Raw genomic sequence first — 22,022 nt, 5'->3', positions numbered from 1 at the left:
TGACGTATCATGATAAATTACGAAACAGTTTGTCCTCTGGTTTAGAGAAGCATACGCTGACAAACACATCCAGATTCTTATGTTTACCGAACACAGCATAGTGGGAGAGGGTGGAGTGGGTGGTCAAAAAACACAATTAATCCAGAGCAGTTCTCTTTGGTGCACTGTGTGAAACAATTAATCACACAGTTTAAGTGGTGAGTGTGTGTGAAGTAAGCCTAGCCAGCCAGCAAAGGGCCCGAACACCCTCTTTTATAATTTCCGTTCACCTCCCATTTTTTTTTTTTCTTCCCCTCTGATTGGTCTCAGTGCGCAGATCCACTTACAACCTCAGCAGTTGCGACCTTGCTGAGGTTATAAGTGGATCGCTCAACTCCTGACTCAAAGCCAGTTGTTGTATAACGGCGGATAAACTGCTTCTACAATAAATGATATTTGATTTAAACACACAGCAACACACACGCACACGAACAGACAGCTGGGCACTGAGGCGACTCATGGTCCAGTCAGCATCAGTCAGCATCATCTTTGCTTGTACAACCACTTAGTACACACACAGACACACACACACACACAGGATACTGGGTCCTTGCTGCATGGTCAAGATATATATAGGATTGTGATTGTCTGACATTAACTTGTCCTCACCTGTGCACGACCCTGGATTCACACAAATGCATGTGCATACACACACACACGAACACGCACACATACCCGCATGCAAAGAAATGCATGCTTTCAAGCATACAATTGGAATTCAAACAGTGATCGTCAAGTGTCTCCTGCACTCTGCCAAGGGAGTGACACAGAGACACAAACACACACACACACACACTCACACACACACACACACACACACACACACACACACACACACACATACACATAATATCATCATTCAGGAGGCAGCTAGCCTGTCCCGAGCTTTAACCTGTCCTTGTCTCTTCTGTTTGGAGTCAGCAGGATTGTCGACACCACACTCACACTTACAAACACACACACACACACACACTGTCAGACTTGGATGTATTCATACATATTTTAATACATACATCATCCTCTGTCTTGCACCACATAGCTGTAAGAAATGTGCCACTTTTTGAAATAAATGGGTCCAAGCACTGGTATCTGTTGCCACTATTTGAATTGATATTTTCCTGTAAATATGTGACCGTCCCAGTCATCCCATTCTTGTAAAATAAGGTAGAATTTGGTGGTTAAAGGTCAAAGGTCAAGGTGTATCACATCACAAGAGTTTGTACGCTAATTATAAATTTATTATGATATTGTATTGTATGTCCAAAAGGTCAAAGGTCAGCTTCAGTGTGACATCATGGCGTTCTGCAAAAAAACTTTTCTGGCCATTATTCAATACCATAACTCAGGAACAGAAGGGGAGATAATGACCAACTTGACTGGTTGGTGGAGACATGGAGCATGGCTATGAATTCTGTTTCATTTGTTATATAACTATTTGTGTTTTTTGATTTTTTAAAAGTATTTTTTGGGGCTTTTTTGCCTTTATTTATAGGACAGTGAGAGAGAGACAGGAAACAGGGAGAGAGTGGGTAATGACATGCAGTAAAGGTCTGGCCGGATCAGGAGTCGAACCGGGGTCCGCCTGCTCAGACTAGTAGGGTCTACATAGTACGCACCCTAACTGTTCGGCTATGAGGGTGCCCCATGGTTTTTGTTTTTTTTGTATGTGAACAGTATGATTTCGGACACCACCTTTGAACATTTCCTAGATGGTTGCTAGGTTGTTCTGCTTGGTTTTTAGGGTGTCTCCAGGTGATTTTGAATTTTGTAGAGGTCTCCTCATGTTTGTTCAGAAAGTTGAAAGTGTGGTGATTCTTGAAGGGAGCTTCAAAGTTTCAAATGTGAAAGGATGCATGACTTCAAAGTGCAGGTGTGAGCTTTCCTCACTAGCCTTTATTTTAAGTCTCAATGGCAAAGAAAAATGGAAATTAGAATTATATGAAAGCTGATCACTACCAAAAGGAAGAGGTGTTGTCAATTATGCTTTGGTGTGTGTGGAGTAAAGTGGCAGCAGGTTTACATCTAACCTGTCCTCATCTTTGCTTGGCATGTAGGCGACCAATTAAAACTGCTGAATCACAGTTGGTTTTAATCACTTTAGCTCTCAAAACATGAAAAATATTGGAAGCAAACTGTTGCCAAGCAAAAATTATATTTTGTACTGACTGCTTCATTTTTTTATGCCTTCATTTGTACTCTATGTATGACAGAGTGCTCTGCTAAACATAACGATACAGAATATGTTTTCATTCAGGTGTCAGTTTCACTTGAATTGAATTAGGAGACTGAGTCATTACTCAGAACTCAAAACAGAAACATTTGACAACATTTGAGACTTTAAATGAAAGAGGCATTTGATGTAAACTGCATGTTGGGAGGGAGAAAATTCTGGGATATCAGTTACATGTTTTGCTGCTGATGTTAAGAACAACACTAGTGCAGAGAGAGGTTAATATTGCTGATGACTTCACCCACTCTGTAACAGATAACAAAAAAGACTTGGAGCTAAAAGCTTTAACGCTTGATTTTAAACCAATAAAGTTCAAAGTGCGATGACCCGTTTTGAGTCTGAATGAAGTTTAAAGTGTGACAGATTTGTATAAGACTTCAAGCAGGGGCGTGTTTGAGCTTTTCTCACAACTTTTTTCCCATTTTCTCTACAGGAAAAAACAATTTCACATTTCTATGAATTAGAAGATCAGTACTAAAAGTAATATCACAGTTGGATGTATTTTATGTGTGTGGTGCTAAAACTTTGAGAGATGTAGTCCAGTAAAAAGTGGTGTTATAAAGACATATTAAATATGAAAGGTCATTTTATGTGATGCCCAGCAAGCTCTTAAATGGTGGTGATAATAATGATCATCATAATAATAATGATAATATAATACAGCCAGCTGTAAGGACAGCTGTATAATAGAAAAATGATTCTGTCTAAGCAAATAAATTGGCTCAAAACTACAGCATCTAATTTAGTTTCTTGATTTCTCTCTGTACGATTCTCTCTTTTCCCTTTGTATTCATATTTTTCTATCTCTCTGCCTCACTCCGCCCTTCCCTGTCTCCCCCTTTCTTCCTCCCCTGACTGTTCCGCCTTAGCCTCCCTAACACCAATTATACTGTGTCAAATCCATGCATGTCAGTTTCCAGATCCCTAATCATCCCTTCTCTCTTTCATCTGCAAATCCTTTGTTCCTCCCTCCTCCCCCTTTTCCCTTCTCTGTAACCTTTCTTCTTCGTTCCTCACCCTACCCCACCCCTCCGTCTGCTCCATGTACACACAGCCCGTCCTCCTTATCCTCTTTCCATTTATCTGTATCGCATTTACCTCTCCATCTTCCTTTGATTTTTTTTTTATTCTTTAATTTCCAATTTCAATTTTATACCTCTGTCTTCCTCTCAAGTCCCTTTCAGAGATGAACTTGGTTGTGTAAATGTGCTGGCAATTTTCCATATTGGTTTTCATGTCTGAATAAGCCCTCAAGTCACTTTTCAGTAGAAGTCACAAGGCAGTCTTCCTATAGGTAGGACCGTGGCATGCTGTTTTCAATAAAAGAGGATGTTTACCTTGATGATATGTTGGAGGTGTGCTGGGGTGCACAAACAGCAGTAAGAGTGTGTCACCTGCAGCTCATTATGGCTTTGTGTCTTCTTCTTCTTTCTTCTATTCCTCCCTGATCTGCTGACCACATATTACAGAGTATGTCCATGATATGTTGTGTATGCCACGTTTTTTTTTTTTTTTTTTTTTTTTTTAACCAAAAATAGCATTCCTAACTAGGTACCACAATTGCACCTATAGCTTCTTCACAATAAAAGCCTTCCTCTGGTTTGCTAGAAAAAAAAAATTATGTGAAGTAGCACTGGGCTAAACAAGACCTGTGGAAAAAAAAGGCAGTGTGATATTTCCAGCCTGAATAGGGTTGATCTGATGGTAAAGTAACAGAGCAACATAATTCATATTTTTAATGAATGTTTTTTTATTTATAGTAGGTGTTTATATTATATAGATGTAATTATTAACATTAGCCATATTTTACAATCAGATGTTGGTCATTTCCATATATATATATGGAAATGATAAAATGTGCATTACAAACTTGATGTGTGGTGTTTGAAAAAAGTGGTAACATAGGAGGTATTTTGACACAGGAAAGAGAGAGTGGAGCTTAGATTGTTTTGAATTATATTTTAGATCTAAATATAAAGTGCACTTAAAAAATTACTAGTGGATTACCACACCAGACTGATCAGGATTTTTATATGGTTCATAATACATTTTATTTCACATTTTCTTTAATACTGATTCTATGCTTTGAATGCCAAACAGCCATCACTTAAACAGAGAGATAAACACAGCAATGTTACAGTTTCCATGCCTGAAAAGGGCTCATGTGTCCCCCACCCCTGTCTGTTTCCCAGGCAGAGAAAACACATATGGGAAGGTGTGTGTGTTGTGACTGTAGTAGCAGGGGGGCAGGGCTAAGAGAGGGAGAGAGCTGGAGAGAGGGCGAGGGAGGTAGGGGGAGGGGTTTGTTTATTTCTGTTGTGTTTTTTTTTTTTTTTTTTTTTTTTTTTTTATGGTAGCTGCGCCTCCTGAGTCCACAGGGGAAAAAGAAGCAGGGAGACAGACAGAGCAGAGAGAGAGAGAGAGAGAGAGAGAGAGAGAGAGAGATGATGGAGAATGAGGAAAGATGGTTAGCAATATGAACGACCGCCACGAGACAGGAGACAAACGCGGCTAGGGAGAGAGGGATGGACGGACGCACGGATGGATAGAGGCAGAGCGCGTGTCAGTCCGCCGCTCGTCGCCCAAACAATGAACGTGCTGTGGTCGCTGCCGGCAACGCATCGTCACGGCAACCGGAGCCAGAGGGGTGCGCACTGAGCGAGAATGGCAGAGAGGGGGAGGAAAGAGAGAAAGAGAGATGGTGTCTTCCCCCAACAGATAGATCCTTCCTGTGTTTGTGTGTGTCTTTACATGTGTGTGTGGTTGCTTTCTCTCCTTGATCATGTGTGTATGTGTGTGGTCGGTGTGTGTGAGCGGCCAGTTGTCTGACACTATGATCTTCTGTAACCATCTAGGTGAATACAAGAAGGATGAGCTGCTGGAGGCGGCGAGGTGAGTGCCAGACTCTGCATGCTCTTTGTTTTCATTTCCTCTCTTTCTCTCCTTTTTTTTCTCGCCTTATGCTTTTTCCTGCTTTGTGACATCCTGTCATGTTTTCATCCTCTGTTCTTTCTCCTCTTCCATGTTCACCTGCTCTTCCTCTTCACTCATCTCCTTGTCTCCTTTTTCCCATGTTTCATCTCATTTCCTCTATTTTTGGTTGTTTTCTCCTTTTTCTCCTCCCTCCTCTGTTTTCCCCTATGTTCCTGTTCCCTCGTTTCATATTATTCCCTTTTCTTGTTTCATTCCTCCTCTTCCTCTCCTCTCTCATCCACTTATGTTTTCTGTTTCCGGTCCTTGTTTTTTATCCTGTCTTCTCTTGTTTTCTCTTCCCTCTCAGCTCCTCTTGTGTTTCCTGTCTATTCCTCTCATACTTCCCCTTGTTTCCTCTTTTTGATTCTTCCTCTTCTCTCGTCTCCTGTGTTTTTTTTCTCCTTTCATGTTTCTGTTTTTTTTCATTTCCTCTTCTCTCTTGCTTCCTTCTTTCATTTCCTTTTCTTCTCCTCTTCCTCCCCCTTCCCTTTTATTTGATTTCTTCAATTTTCCTCCTGACTTCCATTCAATCATTTTTCCACACTGTCCATGTGTGGCAGACTGTTTATCACTTGTTCTTTCTTTCCCTCCATCACAACCACTACACACACGCACACGCACACACACACACACATGCACACACACACACACACACACACACACACACACACACATACATACACATACATACACATACACACCCTCACACACTCAGCTCCTACGCTAGACAGGTGTTTCAGATCCAGAGAGCTCAGTGCATGTGGGCCAGGATACTTGTGCATTATTTTGGAGGCATGTTATGGTTGCAGGCAGTGCATGTGGGCAATGTGTTTGCATGTACATGTTAGTGCGTGCGTGTGTTTCCATCTCTTGCACATGGAAACAGCATAGCTTTCATTTGGGATTGTGTGTGGGTGGCTGAGCGCTCAATGCCTCAACAGCCTCACTCACTCCCAGCAACCCCACCCACCCCCACCCCACCCCACCCTAACCCCCCCATCTCTTTTCCAGGCACACTCACACACACACATGCAAGGAAGCAGCTGGCCTAGCATCGCAGTACCCCAGTGTATTATGGGGTCAGCAGGCTGTTTAAGTGTGAGCTGTGAACCCAGTGTGCCTCTCTCACAGCTGAGCCACTAACTGGCTCATCACCAATGTCATTTTCAGAAGCATATCTTTTTCTTTTTTTTTTTACTTTCAGTGTTGTGTTTGGTCAAATAACTCCCACGCATGACTTATGGGATATTGTTGTTTCTCTGCTTCTTTTTTTTTCACTTTTTATTTGTGGCCCAGATTGCATCCTTGCACACTGGTATTGAAGGAAAAATAAGTAGAGTTGGTAAAATGGCTCTACACAGTCTGGGAGTAGTGCAGTGTGCATGTACAGCTTCTCCTTAATTAGAGGTAACTGCAGAGGTGAGGTTAGATCTTTCTCCCGCATCCTATTTGTTTAATGTTTTCACTGACATTAATACATTTTTTGGCTGTTAGGGGCAACGCAGCATCCTGTCTACACAACACTGACATTAATAGCATTGTTGGCTGTTAAGCTGCTAAATGCTGCACAGTGTTTTCCAGCTAGTTGCTAAATTTGTTGTTCTGCTTTTTGACGCTGGGCAGGTAGTGTACAGTGGGGTTTATCTGAGATTTTTCACACAAAAAGAACCTGACTTTGTCTGGAAAGCACACTGGATGAGAGCAGTGATAGTGAACCGAAACAGTTATTTAGGGGCCTGTAAAACCAAAAACAGCAAGCTGAAAGATATTAAAGTGCAGTTTTTGATTCTAATTCCTCACTGTGAGCGACCTCTTTCATATAACGTGAAGTAATTTGATCCATTTAAATGTAAATGTTAAGTGGCCACTATACTGTTGTGTATCTTTGCTACTTTCATAGCATTAAACAAGCAGCTGAAGTTATTTCGAGGGCTTTGAGATAAGATGGAAGCTTAGATGTAAGAAGCAGTGAAGCTGCATTTGCATTTACAGAGTTTCACAGAAATGCATGTGATAAATATTAGCTAAATATTCAGGCACGGTTGTGATTGCTGTCCTTTCTGGGTCACTCTAGACCATTTGCATGAGATCAGACCTGCCTTTAGAGCATTAACAACAAAAAGATTATGATTAGAACCATTATTCCATTAAACAGACACGTACAAACACACATACAATGCCATGTCCCTCTCCCCTGTTAAATCCTTGGTATGTTGTTTGCATCAAAATGAAGGCTCTCTTGTTTTTGGTACCAGCAGTGGGAACTGGCTAGTTGAGCAAAAGAAAAGGAAAAGAAGAAGAGGAGTAAAAGGAAGATGCTGAGCAGTGGGTGCAAAGGTGGAGAGGGAGAAGTTGTGGGTGGAGAGCAGGGTAAAGGTGGACAGCTTGGACGAAAAGAGAGTGAGAGGGGGAACAAGAGATAATGGTGTCCAGAGAGTTGGAGAAAAAACCCTGTAAGAACCAGAGGGGAGAGTGAGAGTTCAAACCGGGAGAAGGAGAGGATGTGAATATCCTTTTTGGACGGAGAGTGAAAGATATAGAAACAAAGAGAAGGAAGGAGAGGCCCAACACAGAAAAACAAAAGTAAAGAGAGAGAGGGAGAGGAGGGGAACATAGAAGAATAGAAGAATAATCCTTTTCTTTCCATCTGACAGCTTCTTCCTTTATGGCTGTCACGGGGATGATGGTTGGATAGGCCGCTGCCTTGGCAACACTTCCCGGTGGTCATCCAATGCCAGGGCCGCAAGCCTAAGAACCAGGAAACACTGATCAACAACATAAACAAAACTTTAACTCCTCTGTAGCTAGACTAAATGGTCTTCTCTATCAGATTCTTTTTAGCTTCTTGCAGTCAGGTTTACAAGAAAACACACACACACATCCTTCCATCCATCCCCCAAACATTTCTTAATGTCGGTGTGTTTCTGCAGATGAAATTTCTCTGTCTTCTCCCTTCAGTCTCAAGCTTCTTATCTCATTCTCCCTCATTTTCTCCCCCACACTATCCTGCTGAGGAACAGTGCTAATCCTCTATGGTGGCGGATGTTTTCTGTCTAATGTGTTTGTGTGTGTACATTCGCAGGAGTGGGAACGAGGAGAAGCTAATGGCTTTGCTCACTCCGCTCAACGTCAACTGCCATGCAAGCGACGGCCGCAAGGTAAGAGCAAAGACACGCACATATACCCCCCCCAAACACACACCCACACACACAGTAATGCAGTAACAAGCTCATCACTGGCATTTTCTTTGTGACTGCACCTCAGGAAAGACAACAGGGTTACAATGCCATCCAACTGGTGCTTTAAGGTTTTTATTTTTTATTTTTTTATATTTCAACCAGGAAACTGAAACATTATTATAACATTATTGGCAGCTGTGGGCCTTGGTTGTATCAAATAATCCGAGCACTCTCCAGCAGGCAGTAGCAGCCTTTCTTGTCTGTCAGTCATTAAAATGAATAGATGAAGACACAAACCCTTCAGTGAATAAATTAGCACTCATGCTGAACAATAGCTGTTCATAGCAACACATAAAGACAATGTCAGACTCAGGGATGGCTGTTTTACTGTCCCTGAAACCAAAAGAAAAAGGAAAAACTGAATTTTAAGTGTTTGTTTTTCTGCTTTTTAAATAGATGGAGGAATATACAAAAGTTGGAGATGCTCTTCCCCAGTAAACGTTTAATAATTTATTAAGATGACTTTGTTTTGAATAGTGAGAGGAGCTGACAACATGTCAGAAAGCAAGTGTGTTCAATGATCATAGTGAACAGTTATAATACAGAGAACTGAGTGTGGCATTTCCTTTGAAAGAAGTACAGGATAGCACTATCATCTGTACTGAGGTTCTCTCTTTAGTTAGCCCCCAAATGCTTGGTTGCATATTTTAATAATTTCTGCATAACATTCTTGATTAATTGAGCAACTATCAAAGTAAAAACAAACTCTACATGAGGCATGTATAGGTGAGGTGCTAGGAAGTATGTGACTTCACCTTTTTCCACTTAAGTCATGCCCACTTCAAACCAGTAAAAAGGAAAAAACACATATCTGTCATGTGAAATAACCAAAGCTGTTGGCAGAAAGTGCTGTGTTCATGTGGGAGCCTGTCACTCAGAATAATAAGCTGATTGAGAAAAATGTTTTCAGGACCTGTAAGTTGGCTAAATCTACTTTGAGAATTGTGTTGTTTTTGTCAGTGAATTGGTTTCACACAAGTGCATTACCATGTCTAAGAGCTCACTCAAGTGATAACCTGAAACCGCTAGTGCACATAATGAAGATAAGCAACACCCTGCTTAGCGTCATGTGTGAGTCCACACCCTCCAGGAGCAGCACTGGGCTGTGAGGCATGGTTAGTGCAGTGGCTGCAGTTTGAATCGCTGGGCATGCGGGACCAAAAATACTCTTTTCCATATACAGTTTTTAACAGGGTGAATTAATTTTTCTGAGCATCATTGCTCGTTATCGCAGTCTGAGGCATTAGGTCAAATAGAAATTGAATTAACTTTGATTAGAATAAATGATCATCTTGGAACAGTTCTCTTAGTGCATCTGTGGTGGTGCCAGGGAAAGCCTGCTTAATTAAGAGCCACTCAAGTGTGGGTTCATTTCCGGTGGTGTGATGTGAAAAGCGGAACATATTGAAAGTGATTTAGTGAACTAGAATGAGTTCAATTTCCAGCTCCTCTGTGTTCCTTGTGCTGGTCACGTCCATATTATGTGGAGTGTGTAACCTTATTGTAATTACCTGTATTCCAAACCAGCAATAAAAACAAAGTTAGATCAGTGTATAACAGTGAACTAATGTTTCAGTTGCAAGTTAATGCTGGTCTCATTAGGTTGCAGAGTGTGGAGTGAGACTTAAAGTCCTCAGAAAATGCTGGGCATGCTAAATGAAGTGCCAGGTAACACCAAAAGTACACTGGCCGACAGAGAAAAATGCTGTATTACACCCTGTTCACTTAATAGAAATTATTTTGTGATCACAGCATCGCTTCATGTGTCCTCAGGGAGTCCTGAGCCTCGGGGTTGAGCTCTGCTGTGTTGCAGCAATATGCCTGGCTTGAGACTGATTAGTCCTTTGGATGAATGACTGGAGGAAAAAAATACTCTAGTTTTGTACTTTCTATCTTTAGTTGAAGTAGTCCCCGAAGTCTTCCACACCACTGTTTTCCAACCTGACAGAATCAAAGACTGCTGCTGACCCTGTTTTTCCTCAAGAGGCGAGCGAGAGTGAAGCTTCACTCTGCTGTGGCAATTTTCCAAACACGTTTTGGGACCCTCTCGAGTTCTTGTGAGAGTCTCTTGGGGCTTAAGTCTAAAATATTATTCTTGTCAGAGCAGAAAGGCTTCTGAAGCATCATTTGAGATTCTCATGTGATACTAAAACTCTCAATTAAAAACCCAAATTGGTGACATTCATTCAGAGTGACCTATTGAATGGTGGAGGGCACTTGTAGTTATAATGAGCAGGCTGTTTAATCTAGGTGATCTGATTGGTGGAAGACAGAAAACACAGATTGCTGTAATTTATTGGTCACTAAAGCAGAGCCCACTGTATTTTATGGGTTGCTATGACAACTACGGGGACAACCAGGGAACCAGAGGGAGAGTACTCTTGGTAACTGTCATATAAATGCTATAACAGGCTTGAGGAGGCTTTTTCCTATAATTACAGGCACTTCAGAGTTGTTGATGATGCTCAGCTGCAGCTTGTATCCATCATATCACCGTCATACCCGTAATTGTGAAAGAACATCTTCTAGCTATTATCTGTGCAGGTGGCCTGCCGGGGATGTGATACCCCGAGGGAAAACCGTGTAATTTGAAATTCTATGGAGATGCAGGGGACAAACACAAGAGATCATTGAGAAGCATTGAAATTTAATGGTTCGTAATTAGATGAATGCGACCGTGTCCAGAATATAAAAACTATGTTCAGACATTTTCTGAAATGACCTCTCCCACACACATCTGTATTTGTAATGCTCTTTAATTGCTCAGACTGAAAGCAGTCACGCACAGTAGATGGAATATATTTTCACGCCAGTGCAGTTTCATTCTCGTTATGGTCTTAGAGTAATTTAATGGGGTGATGGGGATTTACTTTCCCACCGCTAACAGAAATTATTGAGTGACTTCTGCTTAATAACTGTAGATATTAGGTGAAACTGAGGGACAACAAAACTTTTTTTACTTGTCATCATTGCTCTGTCTCCAAAGCAGCTAAAGCAAAGCGGCCTACTGGAATAACACGAATAACAAGACTCAAACACACATACAAAGACAAACACAAACAACATGTAAATCTTTAATATGCTGACAATAATCTGATTTACGCTATAAACTAGCTGAGTGCGTACCAATTAAAGTTAGCCACAGACCTAATTGTGGATTTTATTTATGGGCGTTATATTAGAGATGCGATCAAAAAGTTCCAAGACTATTCCCGTCGCAAACTAACAGAGCACAGCACGGTGATGAGCATGCAGCAGCTGCAAGCAATAGCTTTGGGACCTGTGTTATTGGGAGTCTGCAAAGATCTCCATCATCAGGTCTGGGATGACCCAACCTTTATGTCGAGGATCATCACCAGTGACAAAAATTAGGTTTATGGCTACGACCCAGAGACCAAACAGCAGGCTTCACAGTGGAAGACAGAAGAAGGCGTGCGAGATCAGGAACGCGACCAAGAGCATGCTTGTCGTTTTCAGATTCAGATTAAATTTGTGCAGCAGTGCAGGTAATCAAATGTAGACACACACTCCCGTGAACAACTACTTGACTGTTGGCTGGCACACCGAGCATCTCTCAGATGATACACAGACAAATCGTCATGAGGACACCAATAATAATCACGGACGAAACAGAGCATGGCAGAATCCTAATGATTGATAATAATGATGCCTCCCTTAAAATTAGACAAGAGCCCCTTCCTTCTCTTTCTGTCTTTCCCTCTCCTCCTCCTCCTCTTCCTTCTCTCTTTCATTTTAATTAGAAAGGGCACAGGCTCTCTGTCTCTCCCTCCTCAGCCACACACACACGTACACATACATACTCGCACAAACAAACACAGATCTGGAGCATAAATGTTGATTACAGAGGCCTCTTTGGTGAATTGAAACACTCTGCTTGGACACAGCATACACAGGAGGACAGAGGGGAAGCAAATAAGATGGAGAAAGTGAGTGAGAATCGTGGACTATTTGGCCAAGGGTACGTGGACACCCTTGACCACATAGGTTTGAACTGGAACAGTTTTTTTCTTGTTTCTGCGTGGGAGCAAATTGCCACAGCCAGATTCCAAAATCTTGCAGGAGAAACCTTTCCAGAAGAGCAGAGACTGTTTTAAAGCAGCATATTACTGCCATTTGGTTTTGGAATGAGATGTTCAACAATCACAGAGTATATGGGTAGATTTTTGAGGTGTCCACATATATCTGGCAATGTAGTGTATCTAGCCTTATTTTGGGAAACTTATTTTCCCTCCACAGCTCTAATTCTAGTAAGAGCTTCTTGTTTCTACCACACTACTCTATAGTACAGGCACCAGCAGTACACCAGTGAACTCTGTGTGTGTGTGTGTGTGTGTGTGTGTGTGTGTATGTGTGTGTGTGTGTGTGTGTGTTTGTGTGCATATGAGAGTGTGTGCACACACTCTCAGATGATTGAGAGCCCGTCAGAGTGGGATATTATTAACACAGCTGAGTGGAGAGTGTTATCAAGCTGCCTCTATTGAAACCTACCGCTTACTCCCACACACACACGTAGACACACACTGGTTGCGGACTGCACATGCACATACACACTTACCCCTGCAGACATTGCTTCCTCAGGGAAAAGGCCCGTGCTTTGTGACTACCCACTGCAGACACACATGCATGCACCACGCACATTAATTTGTTTTTCCCCCTTTTTTTTAATTTTCAATCTTCGCTTCTTATATGCTTCAGCTAAACTGAGTGTCAGTAGCTGTGCAGGAAACTCAGTTTTCTGTTCATTTTTCAGAAAACACATTTCATGTTTTTGGACTCCGTTGAGCTCCGTCTGTTGTTAATGTGTGTTTGCGTTTGATTGTGTATGTGTGTGTGTTTGTGAATATTGTGAATTTTTGGATCTATATCTTACCAGTGAGAATCATTGCACCCACTCATGTCCTAGCTGGCACAGACATCAAAGAACCAGACAACTGGAGAGCAAGACCAAGATTCAGATTCACAGAGAGAGAGAGAGAGAGGAAAGAGAAGGGATGAAGACTTTCATTGAAGCCTTGTTTAAATGTTGATTATGGGATCTTACCCTGTTGAGGGCTCCAGGCTGACTGACAGTATTCATCATTTCTGTATGTTAAAAAACAAGTATCTCCAAAAGTGAACTTTTCAGAAAGAGAATGTATTTGACCTTAAGTGTTTTTTTCTGGTGTTCGAAGACAACATTATATTTCAGCTTGACAAGTAAATTACTGGAGAATTAGTGCCACCAGTAGTGGCTGGAATCATGCATGAATTTGCATTTTTTTTTGCTCATTTTCTCAAAATTTGTTTCTACATTTGGTTGGAAGTCCTCCTACACACACACACACACACACAGACACACACGCACACACATAAATAAATCTGGACTTGTCAGTTCTCTGGGCATACATGGAAATACATATATAAGTGTCTGCCAAATAGGAAAATGGAGTTGGACTAAAAATAAACTTTGCTAGTGGTGAATAATGGAAAAATGTGAAGCTTCATATTTCCTTTTACAATCCACTGCATTAATTGAACTAACCCATTTTTCATCATGTATTCAACTTGTCTTTCTTTATATTGTCAGTTTTAGGCACTATTACAACTATTACAAAGTTGAAAGCACTCTGCTGAAATCTAAGGTCTGCTAGTGCTTTTACTGTACAATCGAACAAGATTCTTTTCATTCCAGCGCTGTCGTCTCTGTATTGAAAAATGTGCCAACTTGCCCAAAAACTCTCCTCCAACATTAAGCTCTCATTTGTAGGTCTCCTCTGGGATCCTGATGAGTCCGCAGATCAGAATTGAGGCCATCGTGCCTCTTGTCTTTGGCGGAAGTTTGCTCATGTTTACAAATCCAGGCGAACGTGTACAAGGTCGTAAGAATGCCTGTGAATTCTGCTTGACAGGAGATTTTTCACAGCCGAGTCGGTGCGTTTGTAAATGTAATCTGATGCCCTGTCTGAGAGAGATTACACTTCCGCTTCTGTGAAACACAGAATGAATATATCCAGAGGCATTTGTTAACTGTTCAGGTGGCAGATGACAAATAGGGTAAGGAAAAGTTTTAATAAACTTTTGTCAGTGACAAATTTAACCTCTTGCTCCCATGTAAGCCCATGGCATGCTGTTGTTGGAGGAAGATGTATGCAGTTACTGCTCGCTGGTTCACTGGTAGTTTATCACAAAGATTCAGATGTCACAATCTTTGGCTACAAAACCAAAAAAACATTGACTCAAGTGCTGAAATTACAGTTAATTTAAAATCTTCTACCTTGGAACACCTGCTGTAGTTCAGCTGTGAATAATATTGTGATTTAGTAACCTTCCAGTTATATGTATGTTTTATAGCTGAAAATTCCCACTTTTCCTTACAAAATTATACCACATATAAACATCTATATATCTTAAACTGTAGCAGAATGGCTAAAATAAACACCAGAACAACAGTTATGCAGCACCGCGATCTGTTTGCAGCTGAAATGCGTTGAAACAAGTTTTTTTTTTTTTTTTTTTTTCAATTTAGATGGTGGTTAGCAAGTTAACATTTTAACTTGTAGTTTACAGTGCCTTTTTATCTATAGAGACAGGCATTTCAGAGAGTCACACATAGTCCAGAAAGCATCTGAAAAGATTAGTTTTTGCATATAGATCTTTTGTGTAGCCCAAGTTAACTTCCATAGTTGTCTGGATAAACACTGACAGTCAGTCCAGCATCTTTAGGAACAATATTCCTATATGGCAATTAATGTTCTTGGCATCAGCTGCTCATGTGCGCCTGGCTATTAACAGTCATCTTCATGCACCTGTACAGGACATTACAGCCAAACACCTTTCAGTTATCACTCTGCTGATATAAATGCTGCCTTGCTGCCACAGCTCTTTCTCTCTCCACCTCCCTAACCTCCCTCCTTTTGTGCTATTTTTGGTATCGTTGATTTAATGTTTACATGTGTGTTTATAAATGGGGGATTAGTTTTCCCAGAAAGAATCCTCATTGCCGCTCAGATTTCTGTGAGAGCTCCATCAAAAAGCAGAGCCTTCTCTGCCAAATCTAACTGTTCAACCATGTGCTATAAATGCAGAATTCCTTGACACAAGTGTCTGTGATTTAAACACAATTTATTTGCGATAAACACAATCTTTCCCTAATCTTAACCACACTCTAGTTGCTATATGTGGATATTACAAGATTTAAAAAAACCAAAAACAAAAAACATTGGTTTTCAACATAATAATGAGATTGAACATTTGTACTTTGTACTACTGATAAGAATGCACATTCTTTTGGGATATGAGATTTTCTTAACTGAGCAACACACAAACAACAGTAGATACCTAGAAATAAATATATAATCTACAAGTCTATCTGAGATTGAAAGTAAGAAGGACACTTTCTGTTGTTTCCAGGGAGTGTTTTCCTGAAGTTCTACTTTTTCAGCTGCTGGGCTTTAAACTTTCCTTGGAGCCCTCAGCTCCTTGGAAAAGTCAGTGTTTATAGCCGGGAGGCAGAGCACATAGACAGGTGATGGCTGAGATATCAGTGTGTGTGTTACTGTGTGTCTGACTGTGCGAGTGTGCATGGAAAGTATAAGATGAGAAGACTTGCTGTAGGTTATTTATCTTACAAGCTGTTGGCGGGGCTGAGCTGTCAGCATACTGTGTATGTATGTGTGTGTGTGTGTGTGTGTGTGTGTGTGTGTGTGTGTGTGTGTGTGTGTGTGTCAGTCAGTGAGAGGAATAACACATACATGTGTGCGTCAACCTGCTGATGTGCAGCCCTGACCAGAGCACTGGGACAGCCGTAAGCCTTGATATTACACTTTTAATTTTAACATAAATATTTTAATTTACTCTATTTTTAGTTTTAATGATTTTTGATTAACATTAATTACTTTTTAACCTTCTCTTTCAATGTATAATGAGGAAAGTCTTTTAGTTTAATTAGTCACAAGGACCACATGCGGTGAATGATGTGCAAGTGTACAGATCGATTTTGATCAGTCTTGTGGTTCAAGATATCTTTTCAAGAGTGCAAGAAAATGTGTTATGTTAATGTTACTGGTTCTACACAGTGTAATCAGACTTAATTAATATAAGTACAGAAGTAAAATAAAGTATTTTAAAACATCTAGAGAAGCAGTGTCTAGTTTAAAAGTAGTTTAGAAGTTATATTTGAACATTGAGACACAGAATGACTGGATTGCGTCATCCAGGTCGTAAAACTGAAGACATCATTAAGTTGTATAATGAAATTCAGCCCTCAGAAACAACCTAGTGGATTGTTTTAGTTTGAGTTTGACACACAAAAATGCTCTCAGGCTTATTAGTCTGTAGCATGAATTCAAGACAGTGTTATTCCTTCATACAGGCTTTTAGCAACGGATGTTAGTAACTTTTTATCCATTACCAGTATTAGAATACCCATCCACATGTCAATAATGTATATGACAGCTATTATTCAGCATGTCATTATCATGTCTAAAGAATTTCTAGAATCTATTTCTACAGTTATGAGCAGTTAAGTGACCAATGAAGTGGTCTTGGATTAAGTGAATTATCTCACCCTGCTGGCAGAATATATTTATATATATCTTTTGTTTCAAGACCGTGTGAGGTTAAATGATTTGGTTTTATTAGCAGTGGGAGTGTAGCAGGTCTGGAACCTGCAGGGCAGAGTTAAGGAATAATATCAGAGCTTCACACACACACACACACACACACACACACACACACACACACACACACACACTCATTCAAACGACACCAAACAAAATGGTCCAAATGTTGCCCACCCTCCCAGATAGATCATGTCTCATTGCTATGGCAACTGCTGACAGCTAGCAGTCACCGTTGTCATGGGAACAACTTGACAGCCTCGTAAAGAGAGAGAGGAGGGATGTAAGAAAGGTTAAAGGAAAATGGAAACAAAGAAGGGACTAACACAGCAGCAGATTACACACCCCACGTGTTTTTAAACGGAATGTTACATCAAAATGTGTGATTTGTAGTTTCAATAATCTGACTTTGAGACAGTTGTCTTCACTGTTAGATGATCAAATGGGCAAAACCTAGTTAATAGTGTAGTGTGTGCACTTCGAATTTGCAGCTACCATTCAGATGCATGTTTCTATTGAGGGGGAAGGGATCGATAAAATAAAGATAAATGCCACCAAGGGAAGAAAGATTAATATTTTCCATCTAAGCTTGAACATGCTCTCCGCATCTCTCCTCGCTTCCTGCTTCATTCATTTTCCTTCCATATTTCCCTCTTTCATCTTCTTCCCCTCCTCCACTCCTGACTCCCCTCCACCTCACAAAAAGGCTTTTAGATGATTAAAACACAACAGAGTGGGTTTTTTTTATTGCTATTGTTCACTTCTGTTCTGCCTCTTTAAGTGCCGATTGCATCTGTTTGAAATATAGTCTACTAGATTTTTCACTCCAGCGCAACATATTTCATCAAGTCTCGGAGGACTTTATGTAGAGAAAAACAGGAAAAACAAATGTTGAAGGTCACCAAACATAATCTACATCTAGCTACTAACTGGGTCTAACTAATCAACAGTCTCAAAAAACGTTAAATGGCAGTACAAAACCTCACAGGCAGGAAAAACCAAAAACCCTTGCTTAGATATTACAAATACAATTAAATAAAAATAATTATGACAGGCTTTAAAAAACACATTTACAATCCTACAATCTAAGGGAATATTCCATCATTTTGTGAAATACTCTAATTAGGTTCCTTGCCAAGAATTAGATGACAAGATTGGATACCACTCTCATGTTTGTGCTCTAAATATTGAGCTAAATATAAAGCACTAAATATAAAGCTTCATCAGAGACAGGAACAGTTAGCATATCTTAGCGTAAAGAGAGCTAATGTGGCTCCAAAGTTAAATAAAAATCTGTGTAACAGCAATTCTGAAGTTCACTAATTCTATGTAGCTTAACTTTATATATAGGACACATAGCTAAAACATGTAGTGACAGTGCCATAAGCCTGTAAATAAAGAGTGAAAACTAAGCACAAACAGCCCAAGGTTAAAAGTGTTTTGAGTGTTTGAGACTAAATGCTCTCATCCTCACATCTCTTTGTATCTTCAATGCACACTTCACTTGTGTATGCCAGAATACACTGGAGAACTGTCATTTCAAGTAATTGTGTAAACAGCCTAATTTGACCTTCACCTCCCTCACAGTTTTGGCACTGGCAGAAATGTTGTGCTTGTTTTGTTCACTGCACTGTTGCCTTTTTAATTTTTTTTTATTAAAGAGCATTCATTAGAAAAAATATTTACTGTAAGGACTAGCATGTGGTAAAAAAACAAAAAAAAACAAAAACCTCTCGCTTCATAAAATGGCAGTTTGGAGAACAGAAAAAAGAACAGGCTGGAGTAGAGAATAGTTGGAGAATACCTCATGGTGTAGGATGGGTCAGATAGATGATAAATGGGTGATGCCTTTGATTATTAGCACTACTGGCTTGTGGCTGCTGAGGTCAGAGGATCACAATAAAAGTTTCAGCTGGAGCTGCAATTTTATGACTTGACCCCAAATAAGCTTCTCTGTGGAGAATCCAATACAAGACCTACTGAGGCAGTGATGATGTTTATGAGTGGCAGTGATCTCTCTCTATCTCACACACACACACACACACACACACACACACACACACACACACACACACACAAATACGTACATACCCATTCCACACACAGGGTTGACAGATTGAGGAGGTGGAGCTTAAACTACCCAGTCTGACCCTGGCAACGAGATCATGGTGATGCAACAGTACATGCATGTGTGTGTGTGGCGTGCATGTGCAAGGCCTAAGTGATGACTCACTAGTAGCTAGCGGTTTAAGATGTACTCAGGACCTGATTAATGCTTTACACATTAGTGTTTTTTTTCTCTTTATTTATATTCACAACAATTTGGAATAACAAGTACACAGGCACAGACACACACACACACACACAGAACGACATTGCATAATTTAAAATGAGGGTGATGACTGTGTACCATGTACTGCTTCTTCCAAATGCTGCTGTCACATCCTGTAAATACAAGTGAACCATCTGTCCACCCAGCTCTGCCTCTCCGCCTTGCTGCTGCTGCTGCTTCTCAGCTGAGCTCCTGAGCGAGCAGCAGAGATAACCAAAGATGATCTGTTTTGCAAGATCTCCTCTGAAGTCTGAGCGAAATGGGACGTGGAGCTAAATTTTCAAAAACCACTCAGTTGCAACTGCTATTGGTATTTTTCTGACCTAAGTTAAAAAATGTTTCCGTCTTTAATAACAGAGATCCTGTGTTAGTGGATCCATGTAACCTTTTGAAATCATGCCGCATAATTTACACAGTGGGCAGCCAGCAGTGAGAATGAAGCATTTTCTTCACTTGATTTGTGAGAAACCAATTGACAACAAAAAAGAAGCTCCACTTTCAAAGCCAGTGTTATTATTTTTTGTTTCCATGGTTTGGTATCATAGTTTGCCAGAATATTTTTGTTGTTTGCTTAAAGCTGGCTTGCTCAGCTCAGGTTGATGCACTGTTTCAGCGTTTTACTTGGCTTGTTGGATGGAGATCATACTGATTTTTTGTTGTAAAATCTGGGTTAAGTGTGCCACTCGTCACCCCGCCTGAACATCTGAACCCCATCAACAGAAATCACAACACCTGGTCCTCTTCTCTAAGCACCTTCCCCTCACTTTCCCATTGACGTTATCAGCCTGCCGCCATCCCGCAGTCATGAGTTGCTGTTCAGTGACAGCAGAATCACCTGCATTACTACAGTATGTTATGACCATATGCTTGATTAGGAGGAATCTTAGCACTCTGTGAAAGGCCCACTCCGGTAGAGTTCTGGATTAAAGTAAAGATTAAAAAAATGAAAATCAATCTCTGTCAAAGTGATGGAAAGGGGAAAGTGTTGAGAAAAAAGGGAGCAGCTCATGAGCCAAAGCATACCACCTTATCTGTCACACACTCTGGTGGTTCTGTTATGGCTTGGGCATGTATAGCTGCCAGTGATACTGGCATTTATTGATGATTTCACTGTTGATGGAAGTAACTGGATGAACGCAGAGGTATACAGGAATGTACTGTGCATTCAGATTCAGCCAAACACATCAGACCTCATTGGATGACATTTCATCGTTCAGAAGGACAACAATCCTAAACCTATGGCCAAAGCAACCAAAGAGCTTTTCAGGAGGGAGTGGTGAAACTTCCTCGACTGGACACTGAGTCAGTCACCTGAGCTTGATCCAATTAAGCTGCATGTCTATGGGTATAAGACTTAAGACAGTCATTGACTGCAGTTTTCTTAGAAATATCAAATTGCCAATTTTGTTGGACTTGTGTCTTCATTTGTCCAATACTTTTGAATCCCTAACCTTTGGACTCTACGTGTGAAAAGGGCTACAACTCCCACACAGTTGTTTTGATTGACTTGGAATGTAAATGTAGTATCCATTATTTTATTTCAGTGAATTTTATTGTATTGAATCTGCTGAATTACAGTCCTGGACAGTACATGACCCATATGGCATGTGTGAAAAGGACTCTTCAGGCATTAATGCAACTGCTTGCTTTGTGTAGTGGCTTTAATCCCAGTCCTATTCATAGTTTGATCTCTTTCTATTGATCAAGTTCAATAAGACTGAATAATGGGAACATTCTCGCCACAGTAGAATTTCTTCACCAGTCTGGGTGTCACTCTAGCTTGGAGGAAGAATGGACTCTGCTGAGACCATATAGAGAAAAACAGTGCAGGGCTGAGGACTTCTCATCTCAGTCACATCTTAAAGCACTCAGAACTGCAGCTTTTCATCAGTTTTATGGAGGAAGTGGAGTCGGGCTTTGTCACTGTAGACTGATTCAGGAGTGGAAAAGTCCATTTCTTCCCAGAGAGTCCCACCTTTAGAAATGTTCGTCTATCTGTTGCCCAGCAAAAACCTGAATGTGTACATCCTCAACACACTCTTTGTATACATGGCTGATGATGAAATCATGATGATAGGTTGTCATGCTGTAGAGAGAAGATGTGGGCTAACATTTACTTTATTTTTCTGTCTTTTCTTTTCTTCCCACTCTCTGCCTCCTCTTGCTCTCATTATCTCTGTCTGTCTGTTTTTTTCTGCCTCTCCAGTCCACCCCGCTCCACCTGGCGGCAGGATACAACAGGGTGAGGATAGTTCAGCTGCTACTACAGCATGGAGCAGATGTTCACGCCAAGGACAAGGGGTACGTACAAGTAAATAAAAGTAAATTAAAAAGAAGAGTTTAAATGGAGGGAACTTTGGCTGTATTAGCGTTTGCTCTTAGACAAATTATAATACCTAACATTTCAGTGTCAGTAACCTCACAACAAGGTTGGACAGGAGTCTTTTTAAGTAAATTATTATAGGGTGGACAGTGCTCGCCATCACTGAGACATCATCCTTCTATTATTCAAACAGGAAAAAACATGGCTGCCACTCTGATAATGATGTCAGATTTCTCCTAGATCAAAATTGCTTTCTGAATAAATTCTA

At 40.6% G+C, this 22,022-nt stretch overlaps 1 protein-coding gene across 1 annotated transcript in view; it reads left to right on the top strand.

Moving 5' to 3' along the window:
• tnksa (tankyrase, TRF1-interacting ankyrin-related ADP-ribose polymerase a) overlaps window positions 1-22,022 on the top strand; it is a 79,614-nt gene that overhangs the window by 25,432 nt on the left and 32,160 nt on the right. Inside the window, exons 5-8 of the mRNA XM_051072804.1 lie at window positions 4,744-4,916; window positions 5,125-5,161; window positions 8,325-8,400; window positions 21,638-21,732. Of these exons, the coding sequence (XP_050928761.1) occupies window positions 4,744-4,916; window positions 5,125-5,161; window positions 8,325-8,400; window positions 21,638-21,732 (381 nt within the window). The remainder of the gene's footprint in view (window positions 1-4,743; window positions 4,917-5,124; window positions 5,162-8,324; window positions 8,401-21,637; window positions 21,733-22,022) is intronic.

Source organism: Lates calcarifer, linkage group LG9 (genome assembly GCF_001640805.2).
Source record: "Lates calcarifer isolate ASB-BC8 linkage group LG9, TLL_Latcal_v3, whole genome shotgun sequence".
In the NCBI taxonomy this organism is placed as follows: Eukaryota; Metazoa; Chordata; class Actinopteri; family Centropomidae; genus Lates; species Lates calcarifer.
Note: the sequence above shows the minus strand (reverse complement) of the source record. Positions and strands in the feature narration are given on the sequence as shown.